Source organism: Zeus faber, assembly GCF_960531495.2.
Source record: "Zeus faber genome assembly, chromosome: 2".
In the NCBI taxonomy this organism is placed as follows: Eukaryota; Metazoa; Chordata; class Actinopteri; order Zeiformes; family Zeidae; genus Zeus; species Zeus faber.
Window position 1 is genome coordinate 13,030,529 of NC_137189.1, and position 23,408 is coordinate 13,053,936.

At 43.2% G+C, this 23,408-nt stretch overlaps 1 protein-coding gene across 1 annotated transcript; it reads right to left on the reverse strand.

The window, feature by feature from the left end:
* Positions 1–2,432: 2,432 nt before the first annotated feature.
* On the reverse strand, positions 2,433–14,691 carry LOC307246786 (E3 ubiquitin-protein ligase RNF19A; the record flags this gene model as incomplete). The annotated part of the gene is made up of 9 exons (XM_080022806.1): positions 2,433–2,685; positions 2,945–3,233; positions 3,378–3,509; positions 6,415–6,529; positions 8,221–8,383; positions 10,251–10,398; positions 10,937–11,142; positions 13,166–13,668; positions 14,539–14,691. The coding sequence occupies 9 exons, from the start codon at positions 14,689–14,691 to the stop codon at positions 2,433–2,435; spliced, it is 1,962 nt and encodes a 653-aa protein (XP_079878932.1).
* Between the last annotated feature and the right edge of the window lie 8,717 nt (positions 14,692–23,408).

Consider the following 23,408-nt stretch of genomic DNA (forward strand, 5'->3'; position numbering starts at 1 on the left):
GAAGTGAGCGCTGCGCCCTTTCCTTGCAGCAAGTAAGGGGCGTGGCCTTTTCACCTTTAGCCACGCCCCTTCCGCCGGCTCGATTCAATTGACCTCAATTGAATTGAATGGTTCCATTTTAAAGTGGTAATCCGTGCTATTATTTTGCGGAATAGAATCCAAATTTGATCCGTGCGATATATTTGATCGACCCGGGACTTTATACCAAACGGCCATTCAATGTATTTGTTTTACGCATGTACTCCTCTACATGATGTTTTCATAGTTGGCGGCAGGGTCCGCCGCGCCTCTCCCGATCGGACTACGCTGATCGGGCGCGGGCTAGGAGGACGATATGTTACGGATGACTGTCGATATGGATGAGAATTCACAGAGGTCGAACAGCACCCTTGGGTGAAAAAAATATCTCCCCGTCAAACTCAAGTGGTGGGGATAAAATCAGATCGGAATCAGAAAATAATTTCCGCGCCCCAGAGTGAGGAGGGTAAACGTGGATGTTGATTTATTTTTTGAACAAAATTCTGGGACTTGTGGTGTGATCCCACCCCACACAGACAATCTTGTGGATTACCATCTTTAATTGAGACACCTATTTGTGGAGTTGGCGATGCTGAAAAATGTCTAATTGTGGTTAAAAAAATTCTGATTTAATCTAGGCCATTAAAAAAACTGGAGCAGAATCTTTTATTATTTTCTCAAAATTAAATAGGGAAAAGAGCAATATTCCCCATTTGAATGTGTTCTTCAGCTGCCAGAACTTAACACACACCTTCAAAATTTTAAGTGTTCCCTTTCTGGAAAAAGATGATTTCTGAAGGAGTAGGCAGACTGTAATTAGCTGCACATCATCGCCCCCTGTTGTTCAAACGAGGTATTACATGTTCACAGTTTACTGCAGATGGTAAAGATGAATTATTCTGGTCTCTCATCTCATCTACTACATGCATTCGAGACAGCACAGGAAATTAGTCTGACAAATAAAAACAAATGCACATTCTTTCTTTATTCCTTCATAGTGAAATCTTTATTTCGCCTCGACAGCTCAATCTGAGCTTGTTTCACAATCAGGAATCTTTACAGTAAATGTTTTTGTCATTGTCTCATAATTCATCTAGAAGGGATCCTTATGGAGTAGCCTGAGGTGGCATGCGGCTGTTTGTAGTTTTGGTGCTCTGTGATAATTTGAATGGCTTCCTTGTGTTTTATCGTTTGCAGTTAACACACCGCTGCGCGTGTGCGAGTGTTAACCCGGATTTTGCAAGTTGTGGGTCATGCAGCTATTACATTTGAAACTCTTTAGACTTTTGCAGACCTTGCTGCTTATAACCCCATTAAAAGTAACACTGCATTAGGATATGCTTGAGAGAGAGAGAGGGAGCAAATCCTCCCCCCTCCCCGAATTTAAAATGAAATCCGTTCTGCCTTAGGTCAGAAAATTGCAATAGTGAACAGAATGCATACCTCCGACGAGAGCCACTGTGCCCTGTCTCCATGAGTGGAAGACTTTGGATCTGAGACTGGCCGATATCGATGACGGTGATCACAAGCCCTAATGCCGCTTCAAACAGTCTTTACCTCAATCCTCAAATGTTGACGGAGTACTGCTACAGAAAAAAGAATTGCTGTGACTTTATATGCATATAAATTCATTTAGACGGAGTCATTCTCCAAGGTAAAGACTCTCACCTACGTTTTACCTCGCACACCTTGAGATGGGAACACTGTGTCCTGAAACACCAGGGAAAGCATCAGACAGACGTGTTTTAATGTCGGCCCTGTGTGAGAGGCGTCCTCTGAGAAGCATTTGATATATATACGTATGTTTGATTTAAATTCTCCCTGTTAAAAAAACCCAAAACATGCTTTTCTCAATCTCTTTAATTTTCCATTGAAGTTGGGGGTTGGTTATTTGGGGGAGGGTGCACGGGAGTATAGCCGCAGGAGAAGAAGAGGGATTCAACTAGATGGCAAATCAGGAAGTGTCTTCCCAGTGAACACAGTAGAAAACGCTCTGGACAAGTCCGCTCACATGCTTCAAGTCATGTTGCTCTCAACTCTGTCATCATTTCTGTACCCCCCGGATTTTTGGCGAGTGCCTGTCTGCTTATTGAGCGACTCCTCTACTGTTGTTTCCTGCCATTGCGTGACACTCAAAACTCAAACACTCAACACTCTTTCACACAAACGCACGCACGCACGCACGCACGCACACTTTTTCTTCCTCAGTGACTCTCCTCCTTGACTCACTCTTCCTCTTTGGAGGCCAGAGCTGGAAGGCAATTGGTGGGCGGGGCCCAGGAAGTGGCCCGTGCCAGTTATTATTCTCAGGTCAAGCCAATGTCTCGTCAGCCTGTGGACTTGTTAACCTTCCATTAAAACCCTCAAACACTCATCTCCCCGAACCGAGGGCGTGGCCTGGACTGGGAACGACCTCAGACACAATCGAACTCAAAGACGGGATAGAAGGTCCCTTCTCCCTCTCCTCCTGACTCCCCTCCCGGTGTCTGGCTTTCGCGTTTGTCTTCACGCTCCGAGGCACACAGGTGGCCCTGGGACTGGGAGCGGGCGTGTCCCAGGGACTCCACTGATAAGCTGCGACCGGACAGGACGCTGCTCAGGCTGCTCTGCCGGGCGCTGCGGGGGTGGGTTTCGATCTCCACCCGCACCTTGATGTTGGTGCGGTCCCTGCGACAACAAACAAGAGCAAGGAGAAGTTTCAGGGAAATGGTCCCATCCATGTCAAGACATATCTCTTAATGAAATATATTCAACGATTGCTGAATTACATTTTTAAATGGCACATGGATACCTTCTTTTAAAAACAACAATTTGTATTTGAATGAAACATCTGATAGTTCACAGCCTGAAAGACCGAATGGCTGGAACGTTAAATCGGAGGGGAAAGGAAAAATGGTCGTGATTAAGGGAAAGAGGGCGGGTTCACCTCAGAGCGAAGGTTTGCGTGTCATCTGGTTTCCTGCCAGGCACCTCCACGACCACCTCGCACTGCGACGGGCTGTCCTGTCGGATGAACCCAGGCCGTTCCGTTGCTCCGTCCGACACCCCACAGCCTCCCCCACCCTCGGGGGGAGGTGTGGTTTTCCCGGTGCTGGTACTGGGCAGCACGCCCACCTCCTGCACGCTAACCTTCACCTCCTGGACGCTGGTGTCGGCGTGCGTTGGGTTGCTCTGACCCGTCCAGTGGTCGCTGACTACATGGGAAAATAGGAGATCTTCAAGAGAAGTTGAAACTTCATCAGATCAGGCCAAACGTTGGAAGAGCAAACACTGATATGTGTGTCACATTCCTATTTAATTGGATAATAGTGCCGGAACCAGGCTAAACTAAGCTGGACCGGGGCTGATCCTGTACTCACAGCTGGCTAGGTCCTCCAGCTGGATCTTGTGTGAGTCGGGGGGCTCGCTCTGCGGGCGACACCAGCCGTTTCTGCAGAGCGACATGGGCACCACCCCGTAGACGTAAGTCAGCATGAGCGGAATGCCCACACCTGCAGGACAAACACAGGCAACGTGAGCCAGAGACTCTACTATACTTTACGGTCCCAAAGGTCCTAAATATGGACAGCCGTACACTGCACTGCACCACAGAGCCTTTCCTGTTCTCTCCCCTCACTCATATAACCTTCACCCACCCCACCCCAAAGTCTTCCTCCGCTTTTGAGGTTACGCAACTGGTGAATGAGATAGGAATTTGGGAACACGGTGTGGAGCACAGACAGAACAAAGGGGCATCATTAGTAGACGCTCCAATAGAATCGACGCAGAGGCCGGGGTGAAACTGGAGCGAGAGGGGGTGCCCTGACAGCCGCACAGTTCATACTGTACACCACTAGACAGATGGAGGTGGAAGTGCAAGCATGTGGAAGTGCAGAAATGTCCTTGTTATTATTATATAGTGTGAGTATGAGAAATGATAGGGAGCTTATGGAAGTGATAGAGGCCAGACAGTGAGATTTGGAGAAAGACGCCGCAGGACGACAGGAGACAGAAAAAGCGACGGAGGGAGGTGATGGAGGGAGGGAGGGAGGTGATGGAGGGAGGGAGGAAGGGAAAAAAGACTGTGTACAACCCCAAGTACAATGGTGGCTGTGACTGTGCGCTGAGCCAGCGCCCGTCAGCGCACGGCACAGTGATCGCCTGTGACAGCGCAAGCGACGGTGGGCGTCCTCAAAACCCTGGAAGCCTCCAGGATCCCTGCTGCAGCCAGACACGTTACCTCGGCATGAGTCACCAAAACGTCTGGGACATGATGGGAGATGATTCAGCACTGTGTGTGTGTGTGTATGGGTGTGTGCATATTCTGTACTAATACGGGTTGGAGTGTGTACGTATTGTTCTGCTTGCATGAAGGTGGGCGTTTGGTCTGTGTCTTTGAACAGCAACATGGCAATTATTCTGAATTGTGATGGAGACAATGAGTCAGTTATTTAAGACAGGCTCTTTTCCTATTCTTTTCTTGGGACTTTCTCAACCCAGACCTCATTAAAAATGCTCGTTCCCCTCATTATAACTATTCATAGCACAACCTCGCCGAACGCTTCACTAGTGAGAGACGTACCACTCTGCTGCAGCTTCTCACTGTGCTTAGATACAGTCCAGTGGGGTCTGCAGCCATAAAAAAACATTCAAAAGTCATAGCATTTCTTTTCTCTACATGTTTTAAGTAACAGTGCATTTCATTTCAAGCTAGTTTTTGCAATTCCCACAGCACATCCAAAGCATAATGGCAACAGCGGGTTGCCAGGAGGAAGCAGCGCAACTTCCTGTTTCTAGTCTCTTACATTTTGTCTTTTGTTTTTTTTTTTTTTGCAAAAGAGTCAATAAAACCAAGAAAAAAATATTCTCTTGTCTCATTATATTGAGCTTCCAGTTTTTTTAAAGTAGATTTTATGTTTTTTGTTACAGCATCATGCCTTTGCTCCATTGTACAGCATTTTAGCACATCGGGAAGCTGCAGCAGAGTGGAATGTTTTTCAATGGTAGTTTGGCAGGTTTGTGATGTGAATAAATACTGTATAGGAATGAATAAGACATAGGTTAAAAAACACAGAAGCTTGCCTATAATATGCTGTATGTGTCGAGATTGTTGTGCACGACATCTAGGCATATTTTCTAACAGCTTCTAAAATGTGTAAAATGTGTATATCTTTACACGAATACAAATTGTTGTGAGAGTCTATGATTTATAATGGTGTATGACTTTTAAAATAACAACCTTGTGCTTGTTTTCATGTGGTTTGCTTCTGTGTCATTATGTCAAGAGTTTTCGTGGTGCGTGGCCGTGGACGCCCTCCCAGATGGAGCGCTGTGAGAGGTGCAGCGAACTTGGCGGGCGAGGTGTGAACTGACCTCAGGCTTTTCTTTCTTTCTGGTCGCACCTCCAGCCCTGACACATTATTCTGGCTCAGAGTATCCCAGTCAGCCCCCGAGGCTCATTTAAATGTATTTAACTTTTCCTCCGCATAGATGCTACCGTGGGCATGTTGGAGCATGATACACCCATTGTTTATGAGTATTAACTGCAGTAGCAGTTATATACAGACAGCAGAATATATTAAACTGGCTCACATAAACGAAGGAGTAATATTCTGTATTTTGTGAAGCCAACAAACAAGGTTTAACTCGTGAACTGCAAACCTAAACAGTTTTGACTGTAAATTGAAGAGAGAGGAATTATTGTTTTAGTTTACACATGTTCTCCCTTTTCTGGACTTGGACAGCCTTAATCATGCTCCTTTCTCCCAATTTGTTGTCTTTTTTTCAGCTTATTTTTCATTTAAAATCCCAAAGTGATCAAAGAATTTTCTACTTGTTCATTTTGTTAATAAGTGAATAGGTCACTATCCGTAAACTTTGTTCCTTGGCTTGACTGAGTTGAAAACAATGTCCAATACGTAATTTTATGATAAATCATTGAGACAAAATGTCATTTGTATTAGTTTTGTTCACCACATTTGCTGCAAAAAAAACAAACAAACTTGTTTTCCTATTCTAGGGCAGATATGGCAAAAGCTGTCCCTTAGTTTCCTAATAATTTCCTAGAAATTAGTTTATATGTAAAAAAATCCCCCAAAATACCATGTAATTATCTGATAATTTATTCCCTAATAACAATTGGCACTGTTCACTTCCAAAATAATTTCCTAGAAATGACCGTAGATTTCCTAGAATTGGAAAAAGCAAGACATTTTCTCTATAAATAGAAAATAAAAAATATATACTGTAGTCGTTTCCATAAAACTTTAAAAGGAGACTAAAGGCATGGATTTTTTTGGCATCTGTCCAAATACACTAACAATAATAAGAACAATTTTTTTTTTAGGAAATTATTAGAAAACTGAGGGACCTGGAATCTAAGCGCTAAGAAATCTGATTCTGTGGTTTAGTTCTTACCTACGGTGATGGCTGCTATGACCGGAGACACAAACACTGACATCATCACCCCACTTGCCACTGTTAAATAGTGCTTACTTCCTGAGATATTGTTTTTTTTACAGCGACCGTGAACCTGGAAGATAACGAAGTTAAAATGTATTAACATCATCAGGATATGTTGTTGTTAATTATATCAAAATACTAGCACAGGAGTCCCCAATGTTATTTATGGCAATGGCCTCTCTGCCTGGAATAAAACGTAAAACCCACCATCATGTTGAATTAAGTGAGTATATTGTGTGGAAAACAAATGAAAACATATAAAACAATAGAATAAAAAAAACATATATAAAACAATAATTTTACTGTAGACCCCATGCAATTCCTCCATGGGCCTATAGAGGGCTGTGGACCCCAGTTTGGGAACCCTCGTATCCTCGTACTAGTAACCATGCAGCTAAATGGGTGAACTTTGCATATGTGTGAAAGGAGTCAATGCAGTGAATTTTTAAAACTACATGAGATAAAATTTGATCAAATATATGAAAATACATATTCCGTGGAGGCTTCATTTACAACAATATAACATTGTAAGGCCACTTAAAAGGCCTGTTTGTTTGTTTTTTGTGTTTTTACTTTTATCTGACTGTGGAGATGAGAGGGATCAGATCCAGAGGGAAATTATCCTTCCCTTTTAGTGAAGTGGTATATTGAGAAACTTAGCACTACTACAAAATATATATATATCAGCTTGAATTTACAATTAATACATTTGATAAAACTGAAGTTTACTCTCCATGACTTTGGTAATTTACCTTTGGCTTCTCTATGAAATTATATATTAACACAGATTTCCCATAAAGGGAACCTATTATGCTTTTCCTTATTTTCTGTCATACAGTATATATATAATGTTACAATGTGGGATGTTCATATTAACCGTGGCAAAAGTGTCAATTAATAAGGTATAACAAATGATAAAGTAATGGCTGTAAACAAAACACTCATGCTTCCGTCCGTTCTGCACGCTCGGTTTCCAAATGTATTTTCTACTTTCTGCATGAGCTGACGTCAGCTTGTCATGGATTTCTTTCTATGGTTATCTCCCCCGGTCGATCTGCTGTGCTTTTTCCACCAAAATCAATAAAAAATGATGTATGATGTATTTATTTATTTGATTTACCGAGGTTTACATGAAACAAAAGAAAACAAAAACATGTCTGAGAGTCCCGGTGCGTCAGTGTGGTGTCCGTGTCGCCCACACGCTTGGAGCACGGCATCGAAAGTCGGAACTAACTTTTAAATGCGGCCTTGTAGATCTAATATGAGTGAAGATTCAGCAGCTGGATTGCTTATTTCTCACCTCAAATGTGTTCAGAAACAGAATTTGGTGGACTGACGAGGTGAAATCGGTCAAAGCTACCGAGTAAATACAATGGAACCCGGAAGCCCCATGCTCAAACCCCATTGGCTCACAGAACTTGTGGCCTCAGGAGGGTGGCTCCTCCCACTTAAACAAAGGGTCAGGAACACAATGGATTTAGAGGCATTTTAGACTGGCTCTAATGAATAATGTGAGTGGTCTTTTCAGCAACAAAAAAAAAAAATCACAAACATGTTTTTAGGACCGCAGAGACATAAATTAACATGTGTAAAAAGGAGCATAATAGGTCCCATTTAAAGTCACAAATAATCGTGCACTCATTTAACCAATTTATTTCTTATTTTTAGTCAAGGGGTGTTATTTTGGAAAACTACTACTATTTTTACCAAATCATCAACTTTTGCATCATGGGAGAGGGGGTGTCAGAGTGGCGGTGGTACCTTGCGGCCCATGTAGATCGGTATCCCCACGATGATGACGGGGATAGCGATGCCTGCGATGAGGGAGATGACCACCGGCGCTCCCAGCAACATGCCCACCTGCCACAGAACCTTGCGGGTCTGCGACCACGGCTTCTTCCCCCAAAACGTACAGCCTGAGGGACTAGGGGAGACCAGAGACACGACGACACCCGCTGATGAGGAGGCGCCGTGGACGGAGGAAAACGCTCCCCCTGGTGGAGGTGTAGTTCTAAAGGCTTCACACACTGAATTAAAGGAAAGCTTGGGTATTCCTCGACCCGAGCCTCATTTTTCATATGCATTCATGAGTTTGTGTGACTTGGTTTTATGTCACTGTGTAAATGACCAAGTGCGGAGAATTACGGTGGGATATAATCTTATTGTGCAGCTCTATTGCACTGAGCTTCCAAATGTACATTGAGACGCTGAGCCTTTTTGCTTACAGCGGGACATTTGGGACATTTGCTGCTGACCGACGTCCTGCCGGCCCTGCAGGCCCTCCGCACTCAGAGGAGAGGGCCCTCGGGAACCTCAGGGCCCTCAGGGAACGATCAGCAACAACCTGTTCACCCTCCAACCATCTGGAGCTTCCGGCTCTGAGCCAACAGGTTCAAGAACAGCTTCTCTCCCCAGGACATCACACTGCTGATGCTGAGCCTGTTTATATCTTTATCTCAGGTTTACATTGCACTTCATCCTATTGTACATTGCTTCTATCTACTTTGACACAATATTCGATTCCATTCTTTAACCTTTCCTATCTGATGTTTTCTATTTTGGGTATATTTAGCAATTTCTTTTTTACCCACGTCATTTTACACGGCCACTTAGGAGCTACCCTTCTTCCTATATTATTATTACCTATTCTTACTTATAACTTTATTCTTCGACTTAGATAGCATGAGGAGTGTGCTTTTAATCGTTCACGTGACACTTGCTGTAATGTTGTCCACATGACAAAATAAAGCACCTGAAGGTGAAATACAACTCTCAGACGTGCATCAATGCATGTAAGTAACATTACTCATCGTATATCCAGATAAACCCTGTGTTTTTCTAAAATTTAGGTCAGTAGTAAACAATAAGGGGTCTGTAAACACATCAACGAATTGACATGGGAAACTCACATACACGCAAAGTGGGAATCAACACGAATACCAAGCTTAAACCAGATGACTTTTGATGCAGTTTTCCTGTCGCAGACAAATTTGTCACAACCGCATCATGTCAGTTTTAATTGCTTGTGTGTCAGTCAGAGGCTTGATACCATCTAAAACACATCATAAATAGTTTGACTTTAGCCAACAGCCATAAGGTCAGAGGATCACTTACAATAAAAGTTGAACAGCGAATTGTGTCGCATAGAGATTAAACTCGTACTTTAAAATAGCTAAATCGATTTCCCGAAAATCTCACAGCTTGGCTTACACGCATGCATGCACGCGCGCGCGCACGCACGCACGCACGCACACACACTCACGCACACAGAGTTGCATGGAAATGTGATGGAGGTGTATCGACAAAAAACCAGCAGGGCTCCTGTCCAAGATGGGAAAAATCAATACTGGTCTTGATGAACATGCAGTTTAAACAAGTGCAGTTTAAAGCAGAGCAGTTTCAAAGCTGTAGCATAGACGTGATGTGCTAAATGCCTCCATTAGCGAATGTAAATTGAATAGAAGGATGATAATTTTCAGGGTTGATGATAGAGCACTATTAAAACAAACTGTGCATGCTATACGCGTTGTGAGCTTAACAGTGGTGAAAAAATATATGAAGTGGTAACGTGGGTAACCCAGGCCAGTAGGTGAGGTGGGTAAAACCGAATACCAGTCAATGTAAATGTCGTCACAAAAGTGAGTCTAGGAGTGTAAAACAACATCACATCCACAAGCTGTCTGGCTTTATCTTATCGTTGTATGGATGTCCTTGTCAGGACAAAATTCAGATTTTGACTCTCTTTTAGCCTCAGGTGCCAATTTAGACTTAGACTCAGAGGTAGGTCCTACCTGAGGTAGTGCACATCGGTGATCTCCTGCATGCAGAGCCAGCAGAACTGGCAGGCGCACACCGTGCAATTCATGCGGTTGCAGCTGCCGTCATTGGTCTTCATGATGTAGGCGCCGCAGCGTGGACACGCCTTGATCTCCTCCGCATCTGGAGAGAGAGAGAGAGAGAGAGAGAGAGAGAGAGAGAGAGAGAGAGAGAGAATATAAATGTAAAAAAAAACATAAATAAAAAAATATATATATATCAATAATAATAAAAAGCTTTTTATTTATTTTAGGATGCTTATGACATAATTTTGTTTATTATTTGTTTATTGTTTATTTTGTATTGTTATTATTGTATATTGTCACATGTCTATGGTTCATTTGACATATTTTTGTTTATTTATATGTTTTATTGTTCATTGGTTCAATTTTTACTTTCCATTGTCAAATTTGCAAAATATTGTCTCCTAGGTAATTTATAGGTTTATTGTGTGTATTCCCATCCATCCCATTCTATCCGTCCATCTATCTATCTATGTTATCCATGTATCCATCTATCCATCAGATCAAACTCAATGGGTCTAACCAATCAATCAATGTAGATCATAGTATCTCACTGCCTTTAAGTATATATATAAAAAAAAAAAAAAGACAAAACTATTAAAAACACTGCATCAAAGATTGTGGAGGGCGGCGGCAACCTCCTCCGGGCTCCTCGTTGAAGACGTAGAGGGTAGAGGCATCGTTTCCCCCGGATGTGTGGTGCGCCCGCTGGCGGCGCGCCTGGTCACACGTCTGGTCCGGGTGCCACAGCTGCCGGCAGTGGTAGCAGAACTCCGTGTCGCAGCCGTCACGGCCGCAGCTCAGCTTGGGACACTCGGCACAGCCGTACGCTATCACTGCGTAGCTGCGGGGAGGGAGAGCGGAAGAGAAACCGGATGAATATAATGAGAGTTCTGGGGTTTGATAGCATGTTACAGGATTGTGGAGATCCATGTGTGCGTTCTGGGTCTTGGGGAATTTCATCTCTAGTTTTGCTGCTTGGATGAGTTACATTTTTCCTCTTTTTGGCAGACGGGAAGATGGACCTGGCTGGAATGCGCCCCTGCTGACGCGGGGAAATTCAACCCGTGTCCTTGAATACAAGGGCGACCCCCCGATACACAGTATATTTTATTTTCAGTGTTGTCATCAAGGGAGCCCGTGGTCCATTTGTAATGTTCTCTAAAAATCCTGTCAAAAACAAAAAGTGACAATTTTCCTTCTTTGATTCAGAAAATATCGACAACAACGTCCCACGGGCTTTGTAGTCATGTAATGTAGAACTTACACACATTTGCATAGTGAGAGGCATGTCGAGCCACACACACATGTGCACACGCACAAACACGCCCACACACACACATATTCCTAGAGTCTACGAAATCCCCAACTAAGCTCCTGTCACTAAGACCTCTAGGAATGTGCGCTAGAGATGAGGGAAGACGCGGATCGTGGCCGAGGAACGCAGCCGAGGAACGCGGCTGAGGAACGTGGCTGAGGAACGCGGCCGAGGCCAAGGAACTTCAAAGGTTATTTCCCCGTGCACAGACTATGTTTACAGCGCGGCGGGTGGGGGGCGGGGGGCACGCAGGGCGGGGCATGAATTTTAAACCAGCTCTTTAGCCGCTGAGATTATTTCTAATTTAAAAGATTTGTTGCAACACTGCGGCTCCACGGTGGACACTTCAGACTACTTGTTTATTTAAGCGCAGTGTCAGACAGATCGCCGTATTGATTTTCTCTCGGGGGCGTGAGACACACGGACGGGAGACTGAGACGGCGAGTCTGCGGCTCAGCCACGGGACCCCAGCCACACTCTGCAGACGCTCTACAGCCATGTTGGTGACAAAGCCCGGTCATGTTCCTATTCCACATACTGCGCTGCACATGCTTCCATAATCCGGTGCTGTGCAGCCATGGGTCATGTCTTCTAATGCTGAGGGTCATGCAGTGGCAGTGTGGTCTTTAGGGGTCGATGGTGGGTATCGTTACAGTCAAAGGACAACAAAAGTCCAATTCCAAAGATGTTTTTGTCTTCCTCAATCAATATCGGTGAAAAGCTTTTTTATAGTCGCTATCCTGTCAAAAACTTGTGAATTTTATTTGCTAAGTTGTTTATTTTCTATTATGAGGTAGTTTGAGTTTCATGTGACGTTTTTATTGATTGAGTTTGTTTACTCATAATTGAATACAGAAATAACAATTCATATTTTTGAATAATAATAAATGTGTTATATCTATTTGTATATTAATAATAATAATTCATTCTTATTTTAGTAATTAAGCATGATCTTATCTAATATGGGGAGAATATTTTGCAACCTACTGTAATGACATATGACACAAAACAGCATGTTGTGAATCAAAATGTGTCACGTGATGGGAAAATATGCCGTTCATTTTGTAGTGAAAACAGTATCTCACAGTTTCACTGAGAGGTGCAGTATTTCTTGATGCTATGTCAATGATAGTTTACTTCAAGCATCATAGTAAATGCTATTTTAAGTATCTTGAAATGTTAATCTAGAGCAGTCATTAATAGAATAGTGGATTTTCCAACTGGAGTCTGGGTCGGGGGCATTAAAATATTTTTTAAGTACATTTTCTTCAGCACAGAGTGCAAAATCATCAAATCAATCACCAATTCAATACATCTTTATAATAATTCAATATCTCTGTGTTGCACAGTAAATAAAATAAAATAAGATAAACAGGAGCATATAACAATCAATATACCTGTGTAAATGTATATGCTTTAATGGAATGCCTCATTTTTGGACATATTTACAGTTTATTTTAGCAAATAAAAATATGATTCTTGGTCCAAAACAAAACTCCACATGTGGGTGCCGGTGTCACAGAGTTTGGGATCCTCCATGAATCCTCACCTGCAGTCAGGCGCGGGGCACCACCTGGTGTCGGGGTCTGCTGCCAGGAAGCGTCTCAGCTGGTACTCCTCGAAGCGCTCCAGCAGTGCCCGGTCGTCCAGGATGGAACGGACGTCAGGCGGCGCCAGGGCCTCGGAGCACTGCGGGCAGGCAATGCCCACGCGGCTCTCCGAAATCTCGATGCGCAGGTACTGGCGCAGGCAGTCGCCGCAGGCGCGGTGCGAGCAAGACGACAGCCGGGGGAAGTGGCAGCGCGGCTGGCTCAGCAGACACAGCGGACACTCCTCCAGGTGCTCGTCCAGCAGCCGGTACTGGCTGCACGCTGACAGGGACAGGATGCCGGTGGAACTGCCGCCGCCGCCGCTGCCCAGGCCCTCTGCCTCACCCGCCTCACCCACCACACCCATCTCGGGTTCATTCTGGGCCTCCCCCGTCCGCCCTCTTCCTTCTCCTCTTTCTGCTCCAGAAGCACCAGATTCTCCAGCCTCTTCTGTCGGGATGCCCTGACCAAAGAGAAAGGTCCAATGAGTAGTTGTACATTCCAGAAATCCAAATTCATTTATTGAAAGTAAGAAACAAATATCTTTTTTTTTTTAAGTTAACATATTATTCATAATAACCATGTCCTCTCAGATAATAATAATGTGAGAGCAACATAATTCATTATCATTGGCTGCTTGGTTTCTTGGCAACCGAATGAGTGTAAATTGCTGAGTTATTATCCAAACACTCTAATGGACAGAGGATCTGGGGTTGTGGGGGAGAGAGGAGAGCGGAGGCTGCATTGCACAGGTTAATGATTCACAGTCGTATTACATGTTCTACTTTGCAGCAGAAGCATGGATGCAGTACATTTCCGTTTTATTTGGTGTACTGCCTTACCCCAATAACTTCAGATATACAAAACAAACTAGACATCTATCTATATTTTTTATTATTTTTTTTACATTATGATTAATTTTATTATTAATTTACTGTATGAGAAACATAAGAATGTGACATTTTTATGTAAAAACACGAACAAACAAAACACATTTTAAATTTACAGATTAGGATGAGGGACATAATTTAGTAATGTGCATATAGTCCATATGATTATGCAATGTGCTGTCTGGTATTCCCTCCAATACATACACGCATATATATATATATATATATATATATATATATATATATATATATATATATATATATACACACACACACACACACACACACATATACATGCATATATACATACACACACACACACACACGCACACACACTATATATATATATATATATATATATATATATATATATATATATATAAAACTTATTTCCATTCAGTTTTAATAAATAAACATGGCAATGATCTTGGCCTGGTCCTCACCAGCTCCTGATTCTCGCTGGGAGTGAGGGTGATGGCCACCTCCTCTCTGGGACAAGCGTCCGAGGGCCTCTCTAGCTTGGGCTCGGATTTGGGCTTTCGACTGAAGAAATTCAGGAAGCTCAGGGGCCCCGTCTGCTGCTTGGGTCTCTTCATGGTCTGGAGATGTGGTGCGCGGGTCAACGACCATGAGAAGGATACCACCCTTTTGTGTCTATGTGTGTTAGAGTGTCTATGTGTGTGTGTGTGTGTGTGTGTGTGTGTGTGTGTGTGTGTGTGTGTGTGTGTGTGTGTGTGTGTGTGTGTGTGTGTTTTGATGCCCACAGCTCAGGGCTCAGAGTCTTGAAGCTGAAAAGCTGCTCCTGTGTCCCAAGGAGGGCGAGTAAGGGGGGAAGAGGAAGAGACAATGGGGAGGAGGTTTTCCCTGCAGGAGGAGAACATGGTGGGATGTGGATCTGTTCTGAGGCCTGGGAAGGGGCTTTTGTTTGTTGTTCTCTGTTTTTTGTTCCTTCTCCTCTTTTTCTCCCACCTCCACCAGAGGTCCCTCGTTTTGGGGCCAAGTTCTACACGGACAGACCGCCCTTCCGTCCGCCCGTCATCCTTTAAGGCCTCCTCTTCCCAGCTGCTGGCAGTCCCTTGCACTGCAACACAAATAACAATAGTAAGGACATTGAAAACGTCTACCACTGACTTCCTGACAGTTTAGTTTTGTTTGAGACGAGGCTGAGGTGACATTTATATTTTAACCGAGCCCTTAAATGTCACAAAAAGGCAATATTTTTCCCTGTACATCTATTAAAACGTGTCAAAACTTTGAGTGTTATGAAATTAACTGACTAACTAATGTCGTTAAAGGATAAATTCACCATTTTTCAATCTAGACCATATCAAAATCTTTTTTGAAAGGAGAATTAACTTCTGACTGCATTTAAGCACAGTGAGAAGCTCCAGCAGAGTGGTAAGTTTCTCAACGGTGAAACTTACCACTCTCACAGTAAGTCCATATATTTGTATGTTTCTGACACAAAGGCTAAATAGTACAAGAAGGCAGATGACAACTTTCTGCTCCCTAGCTGGTACAGACAGCAGACAGTACAGACAGGCGACAGTTCTATTCCAATTCTACATTTCCATTGGGTACTAGCGTGTTTTCATAATCAGGCCTTGAAAGCCCAGGGAGCCCGAGATGATTCATGCAACCCCAGACCAATTAAAAGCCCGGCTGACAATCGCTGTCTCAATATTGGCACAGAATTAGAGACCGTGGGCTGAGCGGGGCGGAGGGCGGGCGCCAGAACAAATTGGATGGACGGGCATTAGGCTGCGTCGTGAGGGGGGCGCACACAAAAAAAACTATTGCACGAGAGCCTCAAGGATGATCAGTATCCCTGCAGACCGTCCACACAAGCAGGAGAAAGAGACAGAGTGTCGCTGTCTTTAATTAAGAGAAAGTTAGGGCATGAGGACCAATCAGGATGTCACTGACTGGCTACCAAACACTATCACATGGTCTTGATGTTGATAATGTGACGATATTTTGGGGATGACTACTGGTGCTTTTATAAGATATTTACAGGAAATATTCAGGAAACACTCATTAGTAATGTGGACATTATGACCAAACAGGTACAGTAGAGGCGTGAGATTGTGAGGTGTGAGACTGCGAGGCGGTAGGCAGAAAGAATAGTGTATGAAGTTCAGAAAATGAATGAATTACTTTAATGCATCCTAATCACAATATTACGATAAACAACATCCACAATGACATCTAGACACAATATATCGACATTATAGGGATATACACTGCCAGCAGGCCCCTCTCTTCACTAAAACATCAATTTCAAAATCTTTTACGGAGGGTTGCTTGGAGAACTTTCCGAAATGAGTCATAAACTAATACGGGGCCCATGTACCAGAAGACATTTTCCATTTTATGATATAATTATATTTGTGGGCACACAAACATCCCCTAACAGGAAATATGACATGTCCTTAGATAACCAAAAGAGTCTGTTGAACGTTAAAGTCAAGTGATACTGACTGACACCGATCTTGACATTTTTCCAACAATTTCATTTAACCAGATGATCTTTTTGGTAGAAATATAACACAATGAACCCAATCCACCGTCTAAATTTTGCAGATTCAAGACATGAAAGGATGCATTCAGTAGAGAGTGATGAGGGGAAGAACTTGGCATCGACAAATGGCAAAAGCCAACACAATGTTAATATCATGATTTTCCCAAATGACTGTCCCAAATTTCTTAACATATTCTCCCTCGCTTTTATGGTTGAGCACTCTGGGTATTTTCTTGCCCTAGACAGCGTGAGCGCAGGATTTCCACCAACGTGAGGAGTTTATTTTTAGGAAGAATCTCTCACACATAGACATCAAAAGCCCCCGACGAACAAATATGGACATTTAGTTATGTGGATATTGAGACACACACACAAGGATACCAAATTTTGAATTAAATTTTACTTCAACTCCATAGACAAAATCATTTTCCACTCCAAGAGACAGAGCAACATAATTAGACGATAAAGGGGGTTTTGCTCAGCACTTCCTGCTTTTAGTTGGCAGAGGAGAGGATTTCGGTGATCTATATAGATAGCTGGGGCCCGAGACAATGTGAATGTTAAAAATTATATATATATATGAAATTATATTATATTATATTATATTATAAAAAAGACAAAACAAGAAAACATTTCTTCGTCTCTATTCACTGTCCATTGTTTCCTCATAGGGACGAATTAAGTGTTATCTTATGCTATCTTTTCAGGTGATCTCAAGTTATTCTTGGAACGAGAGGGGGACGTGTATAGAAAGCAAATCATCCATAACAAACTGCCAATTCGATTCCTTTCACTCCAACAGTCGTGTTCGTGGCTCTTAACCATTTTGTCGATTTCATAGCATGAGGACGAATCACCCGACCGTGACAAAAGCCCCTTTAATAAAACACACACACACACACACACACACACACACACACACACACACACACACACACACACACACACACACACAACATCACACACACACACACACACACACACACACACACACACACACACAGATTCCAATTGTCATGCACGTGTATCCGCAGATACATACAGCTCTGATGGGAGCATGTAAGTGGAGCATAGAGGCCCTGTTGCCAGTATAGTGGTTTTATTTGAGTACTGTGTTGTTATGGAAAAAAGTTTGAATCTAGGTTGCAAGAGACATCACTGAGACCAAATCATTGAGAAACAATACGATCATGCATGGGCATTACACGTGACTGTGACCTCTCAAAAACATAACACGAGAAAATAAACTGATACCAACAGCAATTCGATGAGCTGAATTAATTTAGCTGGTGGAATTTATTTGATAAATTCATCTTAACTTTGAATAAAAGGGTCAAAATCAGGACAGGAATGATAGTGATAACCACTCTGTTTTCAACCTGTGTTCTTAAAGTATACTGAATGTACAGTTTGAATCTATTTACACATACTGTGCAGCATATGCAATGTTTTATTACTCAAGCAGAATGCGTAATGTTGATACAGAGGTTCACTGCTTATTTTGTAGGATAATAAAGGATGTAGAATGGACATTTTATTATTATCTATTTTAATATTATCTTCTATTATTTGTTTAAGCCATCCATCTCTCCACCTCACTATCTCTCCATCTCACCATCTCTCCATCTCTCCATCTGTAATGACTGTTAATTATTATCCCACACACTACCTCACTCTATTCACATTCAAATTCACATGCCACTTTAATTCACATTCACATGCCACTTTAAATGCACATATCTGTATATACATAGGCATATTCCTTCTATCTATTCCATTTATTTCAATTTATTTTTATTGTATTTTATTCTATATATTTTTATCTTATTCTATAAGTATTCAACTTACTGTATTACGTTTTAGGAGTCAGTTAGTCGGTCTATTAGAAAGGAATTTTCTACTTTTATTTTTTATTTTTTTTCCTAGGACATATTGTGTGCTATCACCGGGTGCGTTGCATTACATTTAACTGCATATATGTATGAAAGTATGTATATGTATGTGACAAATAAAAATCTTGAATCTTGACTGGTTGAAAGAGAGAAAAAGAGGACTCAATAGCACGACTGGGAGACTTTGATAAAAAAAAAACAGTCTTTACTTGAACAGGATCGGTACACAGGTAGACAGTCAGAAGAGAGGACAATCTAACAGGAAGAAGACAAGAGGAGGTGCTTCAGCACACAGGTGGTCAGTAGATAGTGCAAACAATCCGGCAGGGAGTAGGAAAAGGCGAGGTCCAGGAAACAGCAGGGGATCCAAAACAACAGGAGACCGAGAAATGAGGGAATAACGCTGGAACGCTTGACACACGTTACAAAGACAAACTGGCACAGGGAGAGGGGAACACACGGACTAAATACACTAGGGAGAGAAGGTTGACGAGGGACAGGTGAAACTAAAAGGACAGGGTAGACAATCCCACAGGTGGGAAACACACAAACACAGGAAGGGAAGTCTCGAGGGAGCAGGACAGGACATCCCAGTACCTCCCCTCAGGGACGGCACCTGAGATCTCAGGCTGGTCTGGATGGCAGCGATGGAAATCCCAGATGAGGTCTGGATCCAAGATGTTGCTGGAGGCCACCCATGACCTCTCCTCAGGACCGTACCCCTCCCAGTCCGCCAGGTACTGCCAAGAGCCAACTGACGGTATAAACCGGTTCTTGAGAGAGGTGGGGGAATACCGTATGTGGCCGCCTGCCCTGTATGAACAGGCAACCACATACTGTATTCCCCCACCTCTCTCGACATGGATGGCAACCACAAGTGTGGTTTGATGAAGAAGAGGATCCGCCAAACTCCGGGGGACGAGAGAGAGGAGGTGGGCGCCCAATGAATGACCTGGGAACGATGAGACGCATGAACAACCGGTTCGGGGAACAGCCATCCGGTACTTGAGTGTTAATTTTTGCCTGTCTGACCCTTTTCCTCAATGTCCCAAGTGACTGCCCGCACAACACAGGAAGAGGGCATGATGTTGATGGGAGACTTTGGGGCAGCGTTAGGTTCTAACAGGTCAGCATCAGGTTTAGTGTTCTGGGACAGAGGATGGTAAAACAGGGAAAAGTTGAATCGATTAAGATCCCATCTGGCTTGTCGAGGGTTGAGCCGTTCGGCAGACCAGATGTACTCCAGGTTGTTGTGTTCAGTCCAAACCAGTAAAGGATGCTCCGCTCCCTCCAACCAGTGTTGCCACTCCTCCAGTGCGACCTTAATAGCCAGCAGCTCCCTTTTCTCCCACGTTGTAGTTTCTCTCAGTGGGCGAGAGCTTCCGGGAGAGGAAGACGCAGGGATGGACCTTGTTGTCTTCTTGAGATCACTGGGAGAGGATTGACATCAACCTCCAACATCGACCTCCAACATTAACTGCTGATTGGGATCCGGCAGCATGAGGACAGGTGCTGGAGTGAAGCTCTCCTTCGGCCTCTAGAAACGCTGTTTGGCTTGGGCAGACCACAGGAACTTAACCTTGGAGAAGGTTAGGGTGAGCAGCGGGGTGGCCACAGTGCTATAGTTCATGATTAAACGTCTATAAAAGTTGGCAAAGCCCAGGAAACATTGCAGCTGTTTCCCATTAGAGGGCGTAGGCCACTCCCCGACAGGAATGACCTTTGTGGGATGCATCTGGATGTTGCCCACAGAGACGTGAACCCCAGGAATGCGACGGAGGGGACATGGAACTCACATTTCTCAGCCTTTACGAAAAGCTGGTTGTCGAGGAGGTGCTGAGGGAACCGGCAGACGTGCTGGACGTGATTAAGCTTTTCGGGAGAGAAGATGAGGATATCGTCGAGGCAGACGAACAGGCTCAGCTTGTCTAGAAGAACATTGTTTACTAGGGATGGAAACCCAGCTGGAACATTGGTGAGGCCAAAGGGCATTACGAGATAATCATAATGCCCTCTAGGAGTGTTGAAAGTGGTCTTCCACTCGTCCCCCTCCCTTATACTTACCAAATGATAAGCATCACAAAGATCTTAGCACCTTGCGATAACTCAAATGCTGAAGGAATAAGAGGGAGGGGTACCTGTTCTTGATCGAGAAGTCATTCAGGCCTTGGTAGTCGATGCAGGGATGAAGTGTCTTGTCCTTCTTGTCCACGAAAAATAAGTCAGCCCCAGCAAGAGAGGAAGACGGACGAATGATTCCAGCAGCCATCTCCGGGGCTGACAGAGAACAGAGAATAGAAGTGTCCCCTGGGAGGTGAAGTTCCTGGTTGCAAGTCACTCGCACAGCCATAAGGTCGGTGTGAAGGCAGAGAGGTAGCCCAGGCCCAGGCCCACACAAAGACAGGAAGTGAAGTCTCAAGGTTGTAGGGTGGGACATCTACCTATCAACCTATCTACCTATCTATCTATCTATCTATCTATCTAACTATCTAAATGTATAAATACAGGGAAAGACTCAAATTAACTTTTTTCACAACATATATCTAATCAATCTCTCATCCTGTCTGAACTTCAAACAAGTTCCTTATGAATATGAATAATTATTTGCAAACGAATAACCGAGGAAAAGGGAAATCATTTCTGCTTAGATTAATGTCCGTCCTCGGAAGCTCCAGGGAGAGTACAGTGGATCGCAGGAGACACAGACGCTGAGCCAGAGAAAATATCTTTCGTTTTACGGCTAAATGGTTTTCCTTTAGAACGAGTGATGGTCTGTGTGTGTGTGTGTGTGTGTGTGTGTGTGTGTGTGTGTGTGTGTGTGTGTGTGTGCGTGTGCACAAAAGGGACGTATGCAATGCATTATGCACAGAACACCAAGTAATGCATATTTCCAAAAAGACTATGTGACGTCGACCTTTACATCCATTCTTTGATCGGTTAGTCAAAAAAATGGACAGTTACATAAATCAGCCTATATAAGAATTCCAATTCTTAACATGCCTTGAGGGATTACTGGGATTTAAGGGATAAATTCCACAGAATCCACACTGGAACTTTCTTTTATGGCTAATGATTTTTTCTGAGAATATTTACTGTACAAAAAACCCCGCAAAAAAAACAGGAAGTTCTGAATGGGGGGTCACGGTTACAAGCTCACCTAAATATGAGGTTGACTAATATGATTTCAATATGATGTTGAGTTACTTTATTATTGATTATCGTAGTACACTCTAAATATTACGTATTACTTATAACATTATTATATACTGTATGTTTTTTGGTGGGTGATGCATGTATATGAATTACAATGTTGTAGCGAATATAATACAAGATAATTCATTTCAAACTGATCCAAGATCAACTTTATGTTTTCAGGGAAGTAAAAGTACAGTAATTTAAGACGTAAACTGGACTAAACCATAACCTGTCATGTCCTAAACACAGTCATCCCCCTCTAGATGCTCAGACAATGTAGATGAACAGCAAACAAGGAAAAGAGCTGCAAGTGCTAATTATTCATTTTCATAGCTTTTTATAGCCCAGTTCTGTGCTTCATTCATACATTTTTAACAGTAAATTATCAGGTGTTTGGTAACAGCAAGGCCTGAAAGCATATTGTACATTCATCCATCTAACATACATTAGCAATACTTCATCACAGTGATGACCTATATCAATAACCTATCCTGTGCATAAAGACATTTTTGAATATTCTGTAAATGTTTATATATTTGACTATTTCTGTGAATATTTGGCCATTTTAACTTTCTATTGTATTTTATTTTAGATTATTTTATTTTTCTGACGGTCAAGATTTTTTTTATGCTAATGCTCTGTAGCTATGCACCAATAATCACTATGGCAAATACCCTATACTGTACATACATGCACCTGGCGGCAGAATAAACTCATTGTGATGCTGACACTGAGAGCACACGTGGCCATCCTTCTGCAGTGAAACTAGAAACAAGCAGGTGATTGGTGAACTGCAGACCACACTGACAAACCTGCATTGTTAACTTTCGTTGCATAAACAACACATCCAGGCAACCAAAATCTGATCATCTGGATTTCTCACATCTTTAAACCACTGTTGCGCTGATTCCATCCCAAACGTCCCATTCGTTATCACGTGTGGTTATTATACAGTGGACCAGACACTTGTTGTTGTGGTTACCAAAGGTCAGTTTTGGGCCTCTGCCTCTGGGGGGAGGGGGGGCATGACAGTATTAAATATCTCTGAACTGGACAGCAGCCCACATCAGCCACAGCAATGCAGGATTCAGGACCGACCCGAGGCTCCCACACACACCTTATGTCCAGCAGCATCCTCACCCGCTATGCAATTTAGTGCCTTGGGTCTATTTACCGATATTTTTGTTTGTATTATTCAACACAAATGTCCACTGAACAAAGTAAAATGCCTTGATTGTACAGCCTGGACACTGAGATAGGGATAACAGAGGCTATAGCGTTAAACCTCACAAAAGGAATTAATCGAGGACGTTCATGAGGAGGGGGGAGGGGGGCGGTAAAAAAAAAAAAAAAGATGTAATCCCAAATCCTCGTCAATAATTGAGAAGAGGTCTGTCCGGGGCGTGATGGGCTGTTACAGGGAGTGGCAAGGTTATTAGCGCATTCATGTCCATCGCAAAAAAAAAAAAAAATTAAATTAAAAAAAAAAACATAGCTTCCCTGATTAAATAATCAGGAACGACAAATAAGACGAATAAATGCCCCCAAAGGAGGCCCGACGCAATAAAACAGAACGAAACGGACAATAATTCGCATTACGTAAGCAGCGTCTTACCTCTCCTGCGGTGCGTGTTTTCTCTCTGCAGGGTTCGGATCCAGTGGCTCCTCCCCTCAGGACCGAACAGCTCCGCACGATCCCGACCGC